This window comes from Kogia breviceps, chromosome 6, assembly GCF_026419965.1.
Source record: "Kogia breviceps isolate mKogBre1 chromosome 6, mKogBre1 haplotype 1, whole genome shotgun sequence".
NCBI lineage: Eukaryota > Metazoa > Chordata > Mammalia > Artiodactyla > Physeteridae > Kogia > Kogia breviceps.
Genome location: NC_081315.1, coordinates 27543625 through 27565541, shown reverse-complemented (window position 1 = coordinate 27565541; position 21917 = coordinate 27543625). Strand labels below are relative to the sequence as shown.

General features: G+C 42.8%; 1 protein-coding gene across 20 annotated transcripts in view; it reads right to left on the bottom strand.

Annotated features, from left to right (window-relative positions):
- ARHGAP10 (Rho GTPase activating protein 10) overlaps positions 1-21917 on the bottom strand; it is a 329300-nt gene that overhangs the window by 183836 nt on the left and 123547 nt on the right. For all 20 annotated transcript variants that reach the window (XR_010840991.1, XR_010840990.1, XR_010840993.1 and 17 more), the window contains 3 exons: positions 18084-18213; positions 14930-15036; positions 11973-12067 (listed from right to left, as the gene is read on the bottom strand). Coding sequence is in view for 16 of the 20 variants with exons in the window: in XM_067035620.1 (XP_066891721.1) it covers positions 11973-12067; positions 14930-15036; positions 18084-18213 (332 nt within the window). In the remaining 4 variants the exon portion in view is untranslated. The remainder of the gene's footprint in view (positions 1-11972; positions 12068-14929; positions 15037-18083; positions 18214-21917) is intronic.

Below are 21917 nucleotides of genomic sequence, written 5' to 3'. Positions count from 1 at the left end.
ACATTCTATGAAAAACACAGAAGGCTATATACAAGAAATGCTATTTCTAATTCTGCCCACTCCGTTTTCTACCAATTCCACCTAAATTCTTTTAAAATGACTTCCTTTCCTCTTCTCTCTACCCTGGAATCTTAGCAGAATTCTTGAATAATGCACCATGCCTGAAAGGATAACACCAGACAGAGAGAGCCCTTTGCATTGTGGCTTTATTCATTCCCTGCACTACAACGAATTATGCTATTACACTTTTTTTACTGAAATGTACACCCATAAATACATTCCTGTAAACACATAAAAGAAAACAGTACAATTCCATTCAATTCCACAAACTCTTGGAGTTGTCTTTTCAAATGCTTTAAAACAGGGCTTCTCAACAGCAAACCTACTGACAGGTTGGATCAGACGGTGCTTTCTTGGGGAGGGCTGTCCAGGGCTGGACATTTAGCAGCACTGCTGGCCTCCATCCACTAGACAGTAGTAGCAACAGCTTGCACCCCTGCTGCCCTCCCCATCCCAACTGTGACAATCCAAATGTCCCCAGACATAAAATAACTCACTGTTGAAAACCTCAGACTTCAAGGATTACCTTAACATGTTTTCCCAAGATTTCTATGGTTCCTTTTGCTTTGGGCCTTTTTTCCTCCGAGTCTCCAAACTGTGACCAAATCTTCAAGATTAAATTTAACGATCAATTTTTCTAGTGTAACCTTTCCCAGCCAGCCCGATTCCCTGTTGCTCCTCAGCTCCCTAAGCACCTTAGACAGACCTCTAAACTGTTATTTGTTTGCAAACACTCCCAGTCTGTGAGTTCCCTTAAGGTCAGGCCTTTTAGTCTCTGGTTTACTCTCCCATCCTCAGCGTCAAACACAGTCAATGGTTGTTTAGTTGCCTGAATGGCATGCACTATAAAATACTTACAAATATTACTCCAGCTAATGTGCTACAGAAACATTCTCATTATTATTCAGTCCAATTGCATGGGCTTCTGGAAGCAGTATGCTCTTAATTCACTCTTTTAAAGTGATAAAGAGTACATTACCATGCACACAGATGCTAAATCAAGTCTCTGGTATAAATGCAGGCTAAAATGCATACTGCTTCAGATACATAGGTGATTTCATCTTTCCATCATCATCATGAAAATACAAATGGGTGAATTATAAAAATAAGTATCTTGCCAACATCCTTTCAAGTGCAATGTACTAGGACCTAGGCAACATCAAACCAAATATAGTATTTGAAATGTCAAATTAATGAAAGCAAAATGGGAAGCATTTTCTTTTTTTTTTTTTTTGCGGTACGCGGGCCTCTTACTGCTGTGGCCTCTCCCATTGCGGAGCACAGGCTCCGGACGCGCAGGCTCAGCGGCCATGGCTCAAGGGCCCAGCCGCTCCGCGACATGCGGGATCTTCCCGGACCGGGGCACGAACCCGTGTCCCCTGCATCGGCAGGCAGACTCTCAACCACTGCGCCACCAGGGAAGCCCGGGAAGCATTTTCTTTAAGTGGTGCCTGGCTGTGATGTGGGGGAGAACTTCACAGAATGGTAATTATTTACCAAGCAAGTGTGTGAGGGTCACAGCACAGTGTAGCATGTGGCAGGCATGCCAGTGAAATGGAAAAGCAAGTTATATAACAAAATTGTTGGAGCAGGGGATATTTCACCCTTCAGGGAGGAACGCTGTATCTCCTGACAAACTACAGCTTGCCATGGGGAAAATAACTACACAAAATGCTCTTCTCCAACCTAAAACCAGAGACATGACCATTTCAAATGTGAAATGGTATTTGAAGTGTGACTGGTGTGAAGTAGTGAATGTTTATAGTTATTTAAAAGCCTGATTTTAGTTATGGTACGTATTCCTTTACCTGCAGCAGTGTTCTTTTTTTAGGCTTTATTGAGATATAATTCACCATAAAATTTACCTAGAGTGTACAGTTCAATGGCTTTTAACATAGTCACAGAGCTGTACAACCATCTCCAAAATCAATTTTAGAACATTTTCATCACACCCTAAAAAAAACCATACCCATTAGCCATTATTCTTCATTTGCCTCCAAACCCTCAGCCCTGGGGAACCACTAATCTACTTTCCGTCTACACAGATTTGCCTGTGTAGAACATTCTGGATGTTTCATATAAATGGAATCATACAATATGTAGTCTTTTGTGACTGGCTGGTTTCACTCAGCAAACTGCTTTCAAGGTTCATCCATTTTGTAGCATGTTGTAGTGGTTTGATATAATTTCAAATCTACTTGTTTATGAGAAAAATAAAGTTGTTTTTAAAAGTGAAGTTGGGGGGCTTCCCTGGTGGCACAGTGGTTGAGAGTCCGCCTGCCGATGCAGGGGACGCAGGTTCGTGCCCCGGTCCGGGAGGATCCCACGTGCCGCGGAGCAGCTGGGCCCGTGAGCCACGGCCGCTGAGCTTGCGCGTCCGGAGCCTGTGCTCCGCAAGTTGCATGGATTCAAGTCCTGCTTGCTGACTGAGCTTGGGCAAATGTTTTAACCTCTGTAAGCCCCATGTCCTCACCTGTAAAATGAGGACCATGAGGTGGTTGTGAGGTTTAAATAAAATGATGCTTGAGTAAGAGTGCTGCTTTATGGTAAATGCTGTTGCAATTATTGTTATTGGAGATTATTTTTACTGTTCCTCCCCTTCCCCAGTTCAAATTCTGTCAATCTTACAAGGCCCAGCTGGAGCTCTGCTTCATCCACAAAGCTTTTTTGGTCCACTCAAGCCAGCAGGGAACTCTACCCTAAATTCTCATGATGAGGTGAATGTTTGATTGCCTTTGATATTCAATATTGTGTTACTATTGCACTAGGTCCTAACTGGTTTTATTCTTGGTCCCTGGTGTCAAGTCCTTGAATACTGATAATAAAGGCTGTCTTTTTCTTTTAGCCTCTCCACCACCAGTTACGTTTGTAGCATTAGCTACAACAGTGAGAGGCCCGCGTACCACACACACAAAAAAAAAAAAACAGTGAAGTTGGGAGAGACACGGCTTTGGGAAAGATCCCTGGTACTCTCCTTACTTGCTGCAGGTAATAAATCCTTCCTTCTCCTGATCTTTGGCTTGGTTTTATCTATTGGCTTGACACCCACCGACAGGTGAACGCAGTTTTGGGGTACCAGAAGGACTCTGCACCCAGCTGCCTTGGGATCTTCTCTGAATTCCACCAAGCCCTCCTTATCATTTCCTGCTTTGTTTTGTTTTTTGCTTTATTCACTTTTTACCAGACTGGACGTTTCCAGGGCTTAGCCACTGACAATCATATCCTATGTTTTAAAATGCATCCATATTCAACATGAAATAACTGTGTCTTGCTGTAAAACTTTTTTGAAAAGATTTTGATAAATTTCAGCTTTCGTAAGAAAAAAGCATTTTATAAAAATAAAAAGAGTGAAGTTGTTTTCAAGAGCAAAGTTATTGCTTCAGTAATAAAAGTGAACTTGTGAGTCAGGAGGTCAGCATCCACATCTGAGGTTGAAGAGATCACTCCCTAACTCAGCTAGTGAAGGGCGCTGCTGGAGCCTTATCAATAAGAACACGTGAAGAAGCAACCGTGGAGAGGGGGGATTTGGACTCTGAATACACAGAGTTTGTAAGGTCTACTCGAGTGTGTTCGGTCTGGGCAAGGCTACCCTCTGTTGATCTAAATAGCTCTCTGAAGACCGTGGGGCGTTAGCTCCTGCTGTGCTGAAGGTGACTCCTACCAGCAGTGGCAAAAGCCATGCAGCAGCCCCGCAAAGGAGACCTTTCCCATCCACACTGGCCCCTTCGTTCCCTAGCAACCGGGGACTTTCCACTTCTGCCCTCAATGGGTCATGCTGTCTCCTCCCAAGAGCCAACTGGTAAAAAGGTACGCCTCAACTAAATTTGTTCACTTCATCTTCCCTTGCCTGGAACAACAGTGTAATTAATCTATTATTGGTTTAGAGTATGTTATTTCTTTATTAGCTTATTAAGAGACGTTACGTATGCTATTAGAGACAGTATACATTGAGACATTATTCATCCTACATGCTACTGGCTTGTGAAATTATTATAATTCCCACAGTGAACCTGTGTTAAATAAAATACTGGCATAGACAATCTCAGGCTCTGAGAGTAATTTGCCTCAAAATGAAACATAGCATGTATCAGCTCTTCACTTATGTTTACTGTCAAATCATACTTCATCATATGGCCATGCACATTTACCTATGTATTCATCAGTTGATGGATAGTTGTGTTGTTTCTACTTTTTGGCTATTATGAATAATACTTCTATGAACAGTCCTGTGCAAGTCTTTAGGCAGACATGGGTTTTCATTTCTCTTGTTCACATCACTAGGAGCAGAATTTGCTAGGTCATGTAACTTTATATTTAACTTTTTGAAGAACTGACAAGTGTGTTTCAAAACAGCTACACCAAAAAAAAAAAAAAAAACAGCTACACCACTTCAAATTTCCACCATCAGTATGTAAGAGTTCCAATTTCTCCACATCCTCACCAATACTTGTTATTATCTGGCTTTTCAATTATAGTCATCCTAGTGGGTAATACCTCACTGTGGTTTAGATTTGTATTTCCCTAATGGCTAATGATGTTAGGTGTCCTTTTTTTTTTTTTTTTTTTTTGCGGGCCTCTCACTGTTGTGGCCTCTCCCGTTGCGGAGCACAGGCTCTGGACGCACAGGCTCAGCGGCCATGGCTCACGGGCCCAGCCGCTCAGCGGCATGTGGGATCTTCCCAGACCGGGGCACGAACCTGTGTCCCCTGCATCGGCAGGCGGATTCTCAACCACTGTGCCACCAGGGAAGCCCAGGTGTCTTTTTAATGTGCTTACAACCACCTGTATATTTTCTTGAGGAAATGTCTAATTCAGAACTTTTGCCCATTTTTAATTGGATTATTTGTCTTTTTATTATTGAGTTTTGAGTTCTTTATATATTCTGGATACAAGTCCCTTATCGGATATATCATTTGCAAGTATTTTCTCCCATTCTCTGGATTATCTTTCCACTTTGTATTCTTGGCACATGTATTCCTGAATGCTACCTCTCAACCAAGATAGTCAAAGTAACCTTTCAGTGAACCGAGGGAAGGAATATGAACCACACATCCTCCTACCCATTGAGAATCAAAGCAGTAACGGCTAGTTGGAAATCAGCCCACCCAGCTCTTCCCCCCTTCATTCTTCCTAAGAGATTCCCCAAGTATTAGAACAGCACACAGATTGCTCTCTTCTGTTTCCAGACACTTCCTTGCCTCAGCACTACCCAGCTTCCTTGCAGCTAGGTATAACCATACCTAGCTGCACTCAGGCCAATGGCATACGAGCAAAAGTAGTGTGCACTTCCTCTGGAAAGCATTCCTACCACAACAGACAATGCTACATAATAAATGGGAGGCAGCATCTTGGACCTAAGGTGACCAGGAAGGTAAACCATGCACAAGAGGGGGCAGTGTCTGACACCAAGCAGCATACCAACGATGACCGGATCCCCTGTAGACTTCCTAACAAAGAGAAGAAATTAGGGCTTCCCTGGTGGCGCAGTGGTTGAGAATCCGCCTGCCGATGCAGGGGACACGGGTTCGTGCCCCGGTCCGGGAAGATCCCACATGCCACGGAGCAGTTAGGCCCGTAAGCCATGGCCACTGAGCCTGTGCGTCCGGAGCCTGTGCTCCGCAACGGGAGAGGCCACAACAGTGAGAGGCCCGCGTACCACAAAAAAAAAAAAGAGAAGAAATTAAACTTCTGCACTGTTTAAGCCATCTTATTTTGAGTTTTTCTGTTACATGCAATCAAACCTGATCTGAATTCATGTAACAATTAAGTGAAAGCTCTTGATTTACATGTACACAGATCAAACGCAAGGCCAGGCTCCATTTTGCAGTTTATGGAAGTACTGCCTTTGTCAAAATGTTACCTGACTGTTTTTCCAACACGAGGAATAAAAACTAGCAAAGACTGATACCAGGAAAGAAGACAAAAAAACTTTACATGGAACATATGCAATCAATGGTGAAACTGCTATATATGAAGGTCCGCAGTAGGAATTCTGTACAAACCCCATCAGAAACCCATCTGCAATACCCACATGCTCCAAAATGCGTTAAATTTCTTTTCTTTCAGCAGAATACAAATACTGGAGCTCACTGCGCTGCAGTGTGTGTGGAAGAAAAGGACAGTTCACTAACCATCGCTTGATTGAATCTAATCCCAGTCCTGTCACTGCTAAGCAACAATTCCATTTCATTTAATCCAGTACAAATTTGGTGAATGCCCACCACATATAAAGCATTGTAGGAACTAACATGAAGCTCCTACCCTCACGGAATTCATATCTAATAAACAAGGAACAAATTACTTATAAACCCCAATAGTCGGCTTGGCCAGGAATCAGGGAAATAGACAAAAGAAGAGCCTATCTCATTTCAACTTTTCACTGAATAAATGCCTTCAAAACCCCAGAATCAGGGTGGAGACCTCTGAGAGAGTATACTCCCCTTCTCTCCAGAATCTGCTCCAAAAGTGGGAGACCAACAGCAACATACTGACAGTGGGGGGTGGCAGGGAACTAAGAGCCCCCAGAAACATCAAACCTGGGGGGGCTGATGGTAACATCAAACCTGAATAGATGTTCCCCTGTTTAGAAATCAGGAAATAAAGCAAAGACAACAGAAGTCTGTAATTCAACTTAATTACAGTCACATGAGCCCAAAGACTCAAGGAGATACACACATAAAGATATTTTCCAAATTAACCAAAGAGCTTTAGAACAAGACTTACAATGAGCATGCATTACTTTTTGAAAAAGATTTACATGGTAGTATTTATATGATAAGATTGAATTAATATACCCATATAAAATGTTGGGTCCATAAAGAGAGTGTATCTTCTTTCCCCCAAGAATTCTTGGAAATTTTACAAAACTCATTCAGTCTCTCCAACCTCTGCACTACTCAAAATGCCTATCACACATCCCAGAAGCAACCGAGTCGGCAGCTGGATATAAAAACCTGGAGTTCAGGGAAGAGCTTCAGGTACAGATAATAAAGCTGGGGAGTTACCAACACATGGAAAGCATGGAAAGTCCTGAGGCTGGACAAGATCATTAGGGCTGCAGAGAAGGGATCTGAAGACTGACCTCCAGAGAATTCCAACATCAAGAGGTCTGGGAAACGAGGAACTGGAAAAGGAGTCCAAAAAAGATGAAAAGCCAATGGAGTGGGAGAAAAAGCAGGCAGGTGTGACATTACTGGGCCACGTGCAGCAAGTGTATCGCAGAGGAGAGGGCGACTGGCCACGTCCAATGCTGCTGCCAGGAAAGAACCAGAGGACTGAGAACTGACCACTGGCGGTAGCACAACAAGATCATGATGGCCTTAACAACAACAACAGAAAAACCCAGTGGAGAGGTGGAGGCAAGGGCCTGATTGAAGAGGACGCAAAGGAGCACAAGAGGAAGGAAATGGGAGACCTGAATATAAGAGCTTTTTGAAGAATTTTTGGGGCTTCCCTGGTGGCGCAGTGGTTTTGAATCCACCTGCTGATGCAGGGGACACGGGTTCGATCCCTGGTCCGGGAAGATCCCACGTGTTGCGGAGCAATTAAGCCCACGCACCACAACTACTGAGCCTGCACTCTAGAGCCCATGAGCCACAACTACTGAGCCCGTGCATCCTAGAGCCCGTGCTCCGCAACAAGAGAAGCCACCGCGATGAGAAGCCCGCACACCGCAACAGAGAGTAGCCAAGGCCGCGCACAGCAATGAAGACCCAATGGTGCGAGGGAAAAAAAAAAGAAGAAGAAGAAGAATTTCTACTGTTTATAGGAAAAGAAAAATGGGCAGTAGACGAAAGAGAAGACTGGTCAAGGCAGGGTTTTTTCACTGGTGATGGTGGTGGTGTTTTTTTTAAAAGATGGATGAAATTAACAATCAGTTTTGTACACTGATGGGATTCATCTAGCAGAATGGGAAAAGCTGGTGTCAAAAAGCAAGAAAGAAAGAAGTGACATCCTAAACCAGGAGAGAGAGGAGGTAAAGAGGGAATGGAAACAGCTAGACAGAGAGGCTGGCCTCAGTCAGGAACACAGACAGTTCCCACAGTGACGGGGACAGCAGGGTGGGTATGGACGGGGTACTGGGCACTGATGATGGAGCAGGTATGCATGGCAGTGGATGAGCTCTTCGAATTACCTCTATTTCATCAGGACAGGGAGGCAGTGCCAGAGGCTTAGAGAAGGAGGAAAATATGAAATATCCATCAACTAGCAGAATGAAGGCACTCAGACAGTGGAACGTGATTTGTGGTTGGGATTAATGGGATTTGAAGCCAGCGGTCAGGAACCGGAAGTGATCCCAGTGAACACGGTAGAATACATTTCTCTAGAAAGAGAGAAGGCGGAGGTGAATCTTACTTAAGCTGGAGCTGTGCAGACAAGTACAGTAAAGGGAAGGAAGGGCAATGGAGTTGAGTGGACTGAAAAGAGTGACTTTTTTTTTTTTTTTTTTAAAGAATAACAGCTGATATTTATTGAGGGCTTACTCTGCACCAGGCACTGTTCTATCTTTTTTTTTTTTTTTTTTTCCCCCCGTACACGGGCCTCTCACTGTTGTGGCCTCTCCCATTGCGGAGCACAGGCTCTGGACGCACAGGCCCAGCGGCCATGGTTCACGGGCCCAGCCGCTCCGCGGCATGCGGGATCCTCCCGGACCGGGGCACCAACCCGTGTCCCCTGCATCGGCAGGCGGACTCCCAACCGCTGCGCCACCAGGGAAGCCCCAAAAAGAGTGACTTTAATGAATGACTGAAATTCACACTTGGCAAGGAAAGAAGTGAGGGTGTGAGGGGCTGAGAACAGTAGGATCCGTTGATTGTAAGTAAGCTAAGGACACTTACTAGAAAAGAGTAAGCAGTGAAGAATAGAAGGTGGTGTCAGAAGGAGAAAGGGAAACACAGACAAGACAACAACGGGAGATAACACTTCAGGAGCAATGGCTGAAAATGGACGGGTCCCACACTGGGGGAGGACCAGCCTGTTTCACCGTGGAGACAGTCAAAGGACTGGAGAGCTGCAGGAGTTGGATGGTAAACACCAGGTCCAAGGCCACTGAAGCTGCCAAGCGCTGCACCCAGTTTCCTGCTGGGTGTATTACTGAATGGTTCACCACAACCTAGCTCGACAGGACCACAACTGAATTCAGCATCTTCCTCCACCCTCACGCCTCCTGTGTTTTCCTTCCCCTCATTCACCCTATACTCTAACATCCAACGTCTCTCTAAGTTTGTCTCTAAAAGTCTCCCTTCACACGGACGCGCTGGGCTCCATTCCTGCTGCCCCGCACCAATCCATAACCCTTCCAACGACTCCTGCCGTTTCTGAACTTTCTCTACTCTGCCAGAGTGAGGTTTTTTTTTTTTTTTTTGCGGTACGCGGGCCTCTCACTGTTGTGGCCTCTCCCATTGCGGAGCACAGGCTCCGGACGCGCAGGCCTAGCGGCCATGGCTCACGGGCTTAGTTGCTCCGCGGCATGTGGGATCTTCCCGGACCAGGGCACGAACCCGTGTCTCCTGCATTGGCAGGCAGATTCTCAACCACTGCGCCACCAGGGAAGCCCCCAGAGTGAGTTTTGAAAAATACAGCTCTATCACTCAGTGCCCTGCTTAAAACCATTTAATAGGTTTAGCTCAAAAACCTCAAGGTCAGGCCTTTGCCCCCCTTCTCAAGCCTCCTCTCCCATCCTCCTTGGCTCTCTGCTCCAGGGATGGTGGGTGTCCCCTAGCGGGGGAGGGGGGGACCTCAAGAAGACCACGCTCTCTTTTGTCTCCAGAACTTTACATATATTATACTAATCACTCTGCCTGGAATGTGTCTCAATGCCAGCTGACTCCAAATTGACCTTCAGTTATCAATTTAGACATCAGATTCTCTGTATGCCTTTCTTGAATCACTTAGACTAGATTAGTGGCCCCTCTGCACCCAGTTCCCAGAGAGCAGCTCTGAGCGTCAATGGAAATAAATTAGAGATTTCTGCAAGAAGAATGAAGCTGAGAGGGTATGGATCCAGGCCCCCCCACCCCACTTTAATAAGGGAACTCTTTTTTTTTTCTGTTTCACATATGCATAAATGTAAACGTTTTATGTGAAAAGAAGGCATCCCTATAAAGTAGTTTGAAAACCACTAGACTACATCGTCTCTAAGGTCTCCCCCAGTTCTGAGAGTCTCCTTACAAGATGATATCATGAGGAAAATAACTCCATAGTAACCCCTCCTCATCCTTTACAAGGGATGGAAAGTAGTTATAATCGTAATAAAGATCCCGACTGAAGGATCAAGGTCTTAGAGAAAATACAGGGCTGGACAAAAATAATACGAATTGTGTTAATATGTGGAAGTACTAGAATTATCCTTTCGAAACAAAGCAGATGAATCTCATTTAACACATTTTCTAGTAGACGTCATTGCTGACTCGCCTCTGTCAATTATTTAGGAAACAACACACTTACATGGTTATACTCTGATGCCTGCAGCACAGTGGTTAAGAGCTTGGGTTCTTAGAGGCAGATGCAAGAGTTCAAATCCAGCTCTTCCACTTACTAGCTCCGTGACCTTAGGAGAATCACTTAAGCTCTCTAGGCCCCAGTTTCTCACCATAAAATGAGAAGGATAATGTCTACCTGATAGAGCTGAGCTGAGGACGGACTAAAATAAAGCACAGAAGAATTCAGAACGCTGGCACTGAGAGAAAACTCAATAAATGCTTACAATGGGTGTGTGCACACATATTTATGCTCAAGTTGTATTACACAGCCCGAATCTCTTCTTAAAGTTTTTGAACCAGTCCTAACTGGCTTGAAATTCAACCTCTTTCACAATGACGTTCCCTTTCATTATTTCCCGTCTTGGCAAAATGCATATTAAACCATCTGTCCTTTTCGTTGTAGGGCCATATTTATCATGGTGCATAAAAGCACATTTTTATGTACCTGGTCTTCAATTCATTTATTGGAAAGTAAAGCATAGATCTTCCCCCTCTGCACTAACACCTTAGACTCAGTTATATCATCTGAGGAAAGAGAATTAATTACTTTTGTATTCCTGAGTCCTGACCTAAAATGAACTTGTGTTTAAAAAATCTCATATTGTAAACTTTTATTATACAAGTATGAAACAGTGTTACCTAAAGACCATTGTTACCAAAACCAGGGCTGGCAAGGAAGCTCCATAGTGTCAGCCATTAAAAAAGGAAGTATTGGGCTTCCCTGATGGCACAGTGGTTGAGGGTCCGCCTGCCGATGCAGGGGACATGGGTTCGTGCCCCGGTCCGGGAAGATCCCACGTGCCGCGGAGTGGCTGGGCCCGTGAGCCATGGCCGCTGAGCCTGCGCGTCCGGAGCCTGTGCTCCGCAACAGGAGAGGCCACAACAGTGAGAGGCCCGTGTACCACAAAAAAAAAAAAGGAAGTATTCTACAAGTACCATGATTTTCCTTAGTGCTACAGGACACAGAAATAAATGCCAGACAAGTAGTAATATTGACAAACAAGCTTTGTTTTTCTTTTTATTTTTTTTACTTCCCTCTCTCCAGCACAGATTCTTTTCTAACTAAATAACTAAAAGTCATACAACAAGAAAAAATGAGAACTAGACTTTGAGTAAACAGAGTTTGCCTATGACCCTCCACCACATACAGAGTATATACATGGAAGGCTTAGATCAACAATGAAATGCTCCAAGGTCATTTCTTAAGTGACAACACGAGTTAAAATGATGCCAAACTTCAGCCAAGACTATCACTGCACAGCTAAACATAGTGACCAAGACGAAACAGCCCACAGTGAATACAGAGCCTGGAAAGATAACAAGATACCACTCTTCCAGGCCATAGACATCTCAGTTGTAATTAACTTGAATTTTTTTAAATCATTTTTTTAATGACTCTTTTCATAAAGCCCAATAATGCCAATAACTTACCGGTCAGCAGCTTCTACATCAAAACAAAACCTTCTGTCGATGGAGTCAGTATGTCTTCTGGTACATTCTTTCAAAAAGAACACCTCTCCATCCCCCTGCAAAGAATCATTTTACACAGTCTCAAAAACTACAGTATAAACATATACGGAATTAAACACCCTATATTTGATGGGGGGAGGAGGAGACAAGGTTCAGATTTTAGGTTCCTCTATCTTATTCTCTTTCAAACCAGTTTCCTTAGAGTCATAGCCAGTTTTTTTTTTTTTTTTGTGGTGCGCGAGCCTCTCACTGTTGTGGCCTCTCACTGTCGCGGAGCGCAGGCTCCGGACGCGCAGGCTCCGGACGCGCAGGCTCAGCGGCCATGGCTCACGGGCCCAGCCGCTCCGCGGCCTGTGGGATTTTTCCCGGACCGGGGCACGAACCCGTGACCCCTGCATCGGCAGGCGGACTCTCAACCACTGCGCCATCAGGGAAGCCCCATAGCCAGTTTTTTAAACTTTTTATTTTATATTGAAGTATAGTTGATTAACAACATTGTGTCAGTTTCACATTTACAGCAAAGTGATTCAGTTATCCATATACATGTATCTATTCTTTTTCAAATTATTTTTTGTCACTGTCCTTTTCTTAAGGTTTTCTAGATCCTGCTTTGATTACAGTAAAATTAAACCAGACCTTTTGAGTGCTAATTTTAAAAGGTGGATTAACAATACAGTTTCCATGTCTATATTTGTTATTCTCTTATTGTCGCCTTGCTAAAAGAAGGATAAGGTGTTTTTATGTCACATTATATTATACCATATAAAACAGTCCACATGTAACCATTTCTGGCCTGTAAAAACTTCAGTTCCACAGAAATCTACCTAAAAGTACACTGAGGACCCTGGATCAGCCACTGTGATCATCTAAAGCTGGAACCACTCCAACTATATGGTTTTGCTGTTTACTAAAGTGAATCACCCTGAATTTATCTTTCCTGAGTTTTCATTTAAATATGGTACCATTTACCTCCCTAAACCATCCCCATCATGCTCTTTAAGAGCATTAAAAAGAGGTAGAACACGGGAAACAGAAGCAACGCAGAAGCAGGTTCCCAGTAAGAAAGTGTAAGGAGTCTGAGTAAACCCTTCTAGAATATTTTAATATTTTCTGGAACATGGGGATCTCTAATATTAAACCAGCATTCGAATATAAAATTATTCAAAATATCAGAGTCATCATGTTTTTAAATGTATTTTTTATTATTTGGTAGTTGAAACAGAAAGACACCACTAAGCAGACATGTCTTGGGACTTGACAGGAAACTCACACTCCAACCTCATGCTCAGTTTATAATTGAAATGCATAGAGATGCTGAAGTTAACCCATATTTATCCTTTTACTACAACTTTTGATCGTATCAGCGGCCCTGAAATGTGAAATAATCACGGGCATTTGGTGAATGAATTGTGCCCTGCTGCTGTTCATTCATGGAATTTGCTCTTTTATTATATTTGATGCTTCTTCACTTAACAACAAATTTTGCTTTCTATGCCTCTGACACATTACCTGTGACAAACATAAATTACCGCGATCTTTAAAACAACACTACCGGGCTTCCCTGGTGGCGCAGTGGTTGAGAATCCGCCTGCTGATGCGGGGGACGCGGGTTCGTGCCCCGGTCCGGGAAGATCCCACATGCCGTGGAGCGGCTGGGCCCGTGAGCCGTGGCCGCTGAGCCTGCGCGTCCGGAGCCTGTGCTCCGCAACGGGAGAGGCCACAACAGTGAGAGGCCCGCGTACCGCAAAAAAAAAAAAAAAAAAAAAAAACACTACCACCACACAACAAGCCTCATGCTCAGTCTTAACCCATCACCCTCCAAGGGTGACATTCTCACTTCCTCCTCTTTGCCATGGACTTGATTTTCCACGTCTATTTCAATATCACAAAAATGCGTCTGTATTATAAGCGGCTTTAAATATTTTTCAGGAAGATGCAAAGTATGTGTAAATACAAGTGAACTTGGGTTAATTCTTATTAACCCAAGTTAATTCTTGGGTTAATTTTCTTATTCACATAAGAAAAATTATGCCCATCCACCTAGCAAGCAATGAATTAACCTTAAAATGCATCACCAGGTATGTTCGATACTAATGGGAGGAGCTTTGACTGTATTGTTGCCATGAGCTGCAGCTTCCGTTTTAAAACAAAGATCACCTTTGCTACCCAGCCAGCTCCTAAAGGGCTTCTCGCTCTTTTCCAGCTATCATGAGTTCCTTTGCTTTTTACTTCTGTGGGAGGAGTAAGCTAAATCGGGAGTGTCTAAGTGAGAACATTAGAGTGTAAGTGAAAACCAGTAAACTTTGTTACAGATCATCTACTCTATATAATCTTTTCATTTACATGAATCTGTGTGTGCACATCAGGCCTCTCGTGTAAATCCTGAGCAGACAAACCACGGAGTCATGAAAGTCTGTTGTAGGTGTTAACTGGATCTTCCAATAACAGGGACACAAAATGATTCTACTCTTCTCTTTAAAAAAAAAAAAAAAAAAAAAATCTGACCATAAAAACCCATGCCAACAATTCAGAAAACACAGGAATTATTTTCTGGCCTATTTTATTTAAAAAATATATATTTTTTCATTCTAAAAATAAAAATGAAAGTATTTACCATGAGTGAATATAAACAACATTAAAAAGATACCCTCAAAGACCACCTCACAGAGAATATGAAGTATAAAAGCAAAGTGTTGGGACTTCCCTGGTGGTCCAGTGGGTAAGACTGCGCTCCCAATGCAGGGGGCCCAGGTTCGATCCCTGGTCAGGGAACTAGATCTCACATGCATGCCACAACTAAGAAGCCCACATGCCGCAACTGAAGATGCTGCGTTCTGCAACTAAGACCTGTTGCAGCCAAAAATAAATAATAAATAAATAAATATTTTTAAAATAAATAAATAAAAGCAAAGACTTACAAGTTTCCCCCCAGATCTGTGCTCGAACGGAATGATGTTGAACTTCTTGGCCGCTTTCCGATACATGCAGTAGTGTTTGACCCAGCTGGAACCAAATGGAGGAGGCCCTTCAACAAGAGACATAACTTTAAATCAACAAGAACCTACTGTATCGCACAGGGAACTCTATTCAATATTCTGTAATAACCTAAATGGGAAAAGAATTTGAGAAAAAATAGATACATATATATGTATAACGGAATCACTTTGCTGAACACCTGAAACTAACGCAACATTGTTAATCAACTCTACTCCAATAAAAATTTAAGAAATAAAATAAAAATTAAATTAAAAAAGGAAAAGAAATAGGACTTTACATTTTTTCCTCATAAAGAAGCAGATATGCAGAGTTCCAAACACAATCCTGAAGAGGAAAAACACAAGAAGCAGAAACTAACACAGCTCAAGGAAACAAATCAGCAACACAGCTGGTCTTAGACAAGGGAAAAACAAGGGGAAATAAGAAGGCTCGTAGAGACAGTCCTAAGAGTTTTCAGCAACACAGAAGTAATTTAAAGACATACTTTTCGGGCTTCCCTGGTGGCGCAGCAGTTGAGAGCCCACCTGCCGATGCAGGGGACACGGGTTCATGCGCCAGTCCGGGAAGATCCCACATGCTGCGGCTAGGCCCGTGAGCCATGGCCACTGGGCCTGCACGTCCAGAGCCTATGCTCCACAACGGGAGAGGCCACAACAGTGAGAGGCCCATGAACCGTCCCCCCCACCAAAAAAAGACATACTTTTCAAATAATTTGCTAGACTGTTATACCTGAAAATCTCTTAATTGTAAACTATGCTTCTTGTTTGTGTCTATGTATGAAGAGCTCATAAGGATTTCAAGAATTCCACTGAATATATGTGATGGTTTTGGATTCAATTCTGGCCTCTAAAAAAATGACAGAACTATAGAATCACAGTGCAGAAAAGCATTTAGTCTATACATCCATCTAGTGCTTTAAATCCACTAAAGCACCTTGTAAGTAGCTGCCCTTACTAACAATGGTAAAGCTAAGCTTTTTTGCAGCATGTGGGATCTTAGTTCCCTGACCAGAGACCGAACCCGTGCCCCCTGCACTGGAAGCACAGAGTCTTAACCACTGGACCGCCAGGGAAGTCCTACTGTCTTTTTAATCTAAAAAGTCTTAGGCTTAGACCAAATGCCCGAGAAATGGCAAAGCTAAACCTCAGAGTCTTTGGCCCCAAATATCAAGGTCCTTCACTGATTAAGCTGCCATCCCCTCCTGACACCACCCAACACTACTCAACCAGCTCTGAGCATAGAGATAATGATGGTTTTTCACACCATCCAAGCTTCAGGCAATACTGCAAGACAGGGTACAACACGGACTCCAGCCTAGGACAATTGCAGCACTGAGGAGGTGTATGATCCAGGAAACATTGTTTACTCCTCACTGTTTCCATGTTCTCATTGGTAAATGGGGGTGATAACAGCACTGTACACTTCATAGGGGTTTTTAATGGATTAAAGGAAACAAGTTGGATAAAGAGTTTAGCACAGTGCCTGGCGTACAGCTAACAAGTGAAGAATTCTGTCACTATTGTTTTTGTTGTTTTTTTCAGTCCAATTTCAGCCCCGTTTCTCTCAAAGCCAGTAAGTTAAGCAACAGTTATGAATCTAAAAATCAAAATTTCCTGTGATTTTTCTCTTTGGACATATAATACAAAACTTCTCATGTCTCTACCCTGTATTTTTAGTTCTTTCAAATTAAATAAGCCAACTGAGATTAAGAGGATAAAAAAAATTAAAGGCGGAGGGAAGGATTGGGAGCTTGGGATTAACAGATGCAAACTAGTAAATATAGGCCAGATAAACAACAAGGTCCTACACTATAGCACAGGCAACTATATTCAATATCCTGTGATAAACCACAATGGAAAAGAATATGAAAAAGAATATATATATAACTGACTCACTTTGCTATACAGCAGAAATTAACACAACACTGTAAATCAACTATACTTCAATACAATTTTTAAAAAATAAAACATTCACTCTATACACACTTCAATAGCTGCTGTGCTATTGTTCCTAATGGCACCTTTAGAAACGGCATGCTTTTACTGTTCAACCAAAATATGTAAAAATAAATTACCTCTCAGTTTTTTTTTGAAGAAAAAAAAAATTTTTAATTAGAAAAATTTAGAGTTGTGCCATGCCAGTAACTAACTGTGCATCATGAGCCGTGAAGACTAAGTCCACATTAAATAAGGGCAAATGGGAAAAGAACCCCTAGTCTGCGACTGCGTATAACATGAACACCCATATCACATGGCTGTTCCATGAGTCTCTCTGCTATGAAATTGGTCAGTTTGAAAATCCTGTAAATCAGCCACTTAACAAACAAAAACTCTAAAGCACCCCAACTACAGTCATAGGCGGGAAGGGAGAGAAACAGGAAATACGGAAACATTTTCACATACTCCTCCCTCCTACTGACTAGCAATCAAGCTCTACAGTTGAAGAGGTAAACTTTAAGAGCTTCATTAAAATAAGACCAAACTGTCAGAAGTCTGAAATCGTCTTGGGGTGCCTTAATTTCAAAATAAGGATACTCTACACACCGCGTAACAACTAAGACGGCAACAATGCTGACAATTCAGTGAGACAAGTTAGCATGTCATCAAGGAGTATTTTTTGGCAGCCATATGCAATTGCCCTGATAATTTCAACACGAACAAAACACGATCTCAAATAAATGTGCAAAGAAATGATGTGAAAGAAGAAGAGAAATATGTCCTTCTTGACTTTAACACGGAGGAACAGGGTTATGGCAGGAATGAGAGGAAATGAGGAAAAAGGTACTCTCCCACCTCGCTTTCACTCCGTCACCAAATCCCGGCTCCCCTGCAAGCAAGTTTTAACAAAGTGGGGCACAGAATTCGGGGGGTGTGGCTGGAAAGCAGGGTGCTCACAGAGTTCCTAATCTCACCGTCCCCTCCCTAGAGCAGGAATGTGTTTTCCCCAACGTATGCCTTCCAGGATAGGAGAGAGCAAGAAAGTGGTAGGAATAATTACTCCAAAAGTATGAGAGTAATTACAGTGAGCATTTAAAAATAATTTTTAATTATTCACCACTGTTGGAGAGCCTCTTACTTTTTTCCTGTACATACAGGTAGCCTTCCGCTGTGAACTGACTTGCTCGTTTGTGGTCCTTGGGATTCTGTCTAATCTTGTTCATAAGCTCTTCCACTTCTGACCTGGTTCCTTCAAAACGATTCCGTGTCTGTAAAGGATTTAAAGAACACATATAAGTTTTAAGTTCCCACGGGAGCTTTTTCACGTACGTGTTTAAGTCTCTGGATAACTATAATTAAATTTGTAGTGTTTTTGTATAAATTTCTCAAAATATACCCATCCTTTCCCATGTATCTCTTTGTTGAGATCATTGTGCAAAGAAAAAAAAGTAGTGGTTAAGTAGTTAACAGAGATATAGAAAGCAAGGTTACTAGAGGTTATTTACTTTTGAGGCTTTCTAACACCAAGAATAATTCTATTACTCAACTAAGAATTCCTGCCTGCAGGTCTCACAATATTACTAAATCTTAGATTTTTTTTTAAAAAGCCCATAATATATCTATCTGGGAAGTCTTTCCTTTGCAACAATCAATCTGACTCATTACTATTATATCAGCAATATGTCTAAGAATTCAGAATCTGGAAAACTTAATTCTTCTTTGCAAACTATTAAATATCAGTGTCATTTTTTCCAGGTCATGGCAATTGCACTTGAAAATGATGTTTCTTCATAGAAGAAGGAAGTAGGGGGGAATCTCACTTACAAATAATGTCTTTGATATCTAAAAAAGACAAATCACATTTCTGAAGCCCAGGAGACTTGGGATGTCGATATCTCTGTCAAATGGCTAGACTGAAAGTCGACATGCAAGGTGAAGTGACAAAAATACCCAGGGCAAACCTGACGAGTCAGCACCACCAAGTTTCTGGACACTTCTTCCATCTACACTCAAAAATAATTGTATTAATACCGAAAAACTGCTGATGTGAAACTGTGGAAGAGCTAAGATGAAAAATTATTATTGAAATTCCTCCTCTCTCCTCCCTACAATGAAAGGGGTTACCAAGAGTTCTAAACGCAGAAAAATGATACAAGAGTACACTTTTTAGGGAGATGGAGAGTCTGATAAATGTACACTATAAAGGGGAAACTTAACTGCAGAGGCTTATTTCAAACACAAGCTGAGAGCTTTTTTTTTTTTAAATTTGTTTATGTACTATAAGAATGTACAGGGCTGCAAAGAGGGTGGGACTCATTTATTAATGGTTTGTTCACTCTCCTGCCTTCCTGTTTCTCATGTGTCTGGGATTTCTTGTCCCCATCTTAATACTGATTATACCCTAATTTTATTCACCTTTGTCACTTTACTGAGATTCTCCGCAACCCTCACTTCTTTCTATCTCTGTGTATCTAATATTTATGCATACATACACACATATACACACATATGTGCGTGTCATGTATGTATAGATGCTAGTACACACACACACAATTAACTTAATGAGTTGTATCCTAAATTCTCATTATTTAAGTTAATGCTCCAATTGTCCTAGATTTGATCAGCAGAGGCCTTCTAGCTGGCTCCTGTTTCTCTTGACATACCCCCTTAATTCTCTGAGTAACCCCTTACCCTCTGGTCCAAAACGGTATCCCAGGTTTACCTTATACTTTCTCTGTCCCAGTCCTAGAATCAGCCATTTCTCCAAAGGAGTCACTGTTCTTTACAGGGGAGGGTAGTATTTTTTTTTTCCACTGGAGTATAAATGCTTTACAATGGTGTGTTAGTTTCTGCTATACAATGAAGTGAATCAGCTGTACATATACATATATTCCCATATCCCCTCCCTCTTGGACCTCCCTCCCCCACCCCACCCCACCCCTCTAGGTCACCATAGGGCACCGAGCAGAGCTCCCTGTGCTATACAGCAGGTGCCCACTAGCTATCTGTTTTATACCTGGTAGTGTATTTACGCCAATTCCATTCTCCCAATTCAGCCCATCCTGTTCTCTACATCTGTGTTTCTATTCCTACTCTGCAAACAGGTTCATCTGTACCATTTTTCTAGATCCCACATATACGCATTAATCTACGACATTTGTTTCTCTCTTTCTGACTTATTTCACTCTGGTAGTATTTAGAAACCAAGATCTAGGGACAGTGTGCTCACAGCTAAGGGGGTGCTATTGCTTCTAGGTCTTCCTGGAAGACAGACTGAGAAAATGCACGTATGTATGTATCTATGTGTGCGAATATATTTATATATATACACGTTTATATGTACATGTACATAGCACAACTTCTGTATCTATTTTAAAACCCATGAGTTCATACCATTACACTTAATTCTAATCCAGTACTTTAGGTTTCTTTCTAGCCCACCCCTTTCCAATTCTGCACATTTCTTTACAGACAGTAAAAAACCTGTCTCCCATTATTCTCAACAGATTTACTTATTTGCTCAATTAACTAATCTGCTCAACATAACCAATCTCCCAAATATGCCAGCCACCTCCTCTGTATGTGCTGCCCCTGTACCTTCCCACCCCCACTTTCACTGCCACAGACCCCTTCATGCGGTACATCCTGCCCTCACTGCCCTCCTTCCTCAGATGTGACTCTGCACTGGGAAGGGAAAGGACGGTTCAGCTCAATTTTTTAATGTATCATTTTAGGCAAATTACAAATGAGGGTGAAAATTACATTTCTCAAAATTTGAGCGCAAATAATAGAGTGGCTGGAACCTAGCAATTTCCAATTCTAATTTCTGGCTGAATAGGAAGATATCATCAAATAATAATAATGTTAGACCTTAAGTGTTACAATAGGTCACATGAGAGTGTTTACACTGTGAATGACATGACTGAGAGCCGTTAATGGTGCTTTAATCCTCACAACAACCTGTGAGATAGCCTAGCGTTCTCCAGTGCTTATAAAACACCACTGCAGTATTTCCTTTCCTTGTATGCTTTTTTTTTTTTTTTTTTTTTGGTAGTACGCAGGCCTCTCACTGCTGTGGCCTCTCCCGTTGCGGAGCACAGGCTCCGGACGCGCAGGCTCAGCGGCCATGGCTCACGGGCCCAGCCGCTCCGCGGCACGTGGGATCCTCCCGGACCAGGGCATGAACCCGCGTCCCCTGCATCGGCAGGCGGACTCTCAACCACTGCGCCACCAGGGAAGCCCTCCTTGTATGCTTTGATAAATAAACAAATTTCCAAACCAATGAGTCTTAAGTCTTATAAATTAAATATTTCATTACATCACCTATTGGGGGGAGGAGGATTCAATGTGGAGACTAAGCTGGAATTCAGCCACATCTGAGTACTTTACAAAACTGGCAGGTCAGGCTTAGCACAGGTTCACACCCATATGTAAGGAGGAAAGAAACGGGGGAGAGGAGCCACTGTTCACAGTAAGTTCTACCCAGAAGTAAAGCTTTACAGGCAGATGGCAAAGGCTAATTCCAAGTACAGACTGCCATTTTTCATTTAAGTTTTCCCATCCTGGCCCCATGACCTCATTCAGGGAGCAAAAGGATAATTAAAAATATAAAGAGGGGGCTTCCCTGGTGACGCCGTGGTTGAGAGTCCGCCTGCCGATGCAGGGGACGCGGGTTCGTGCCCCGGTCCGGCAAGATCCCACATGCCGCGGAGCGGCTGGGCCCGTGAGCCATGGCCGCTGGGCCTGCGCGTCCGGAGCCTGTGCTCCGCAACGGGAGAGACCACAACAGTGAGAGGCCCGCGTAACACACACACACACACACACACACACACACACACACACACACAAATAAATAAATAAATAAATATAAAAAGAGGGTTTCACAAAGCAGCTGTTAAACATCAGAGGTGGGCCCCCTGCAGCCTGCTTTAGTAACCTCCCAACATAATAAAACAGAAAAGAAGGGGTAGGG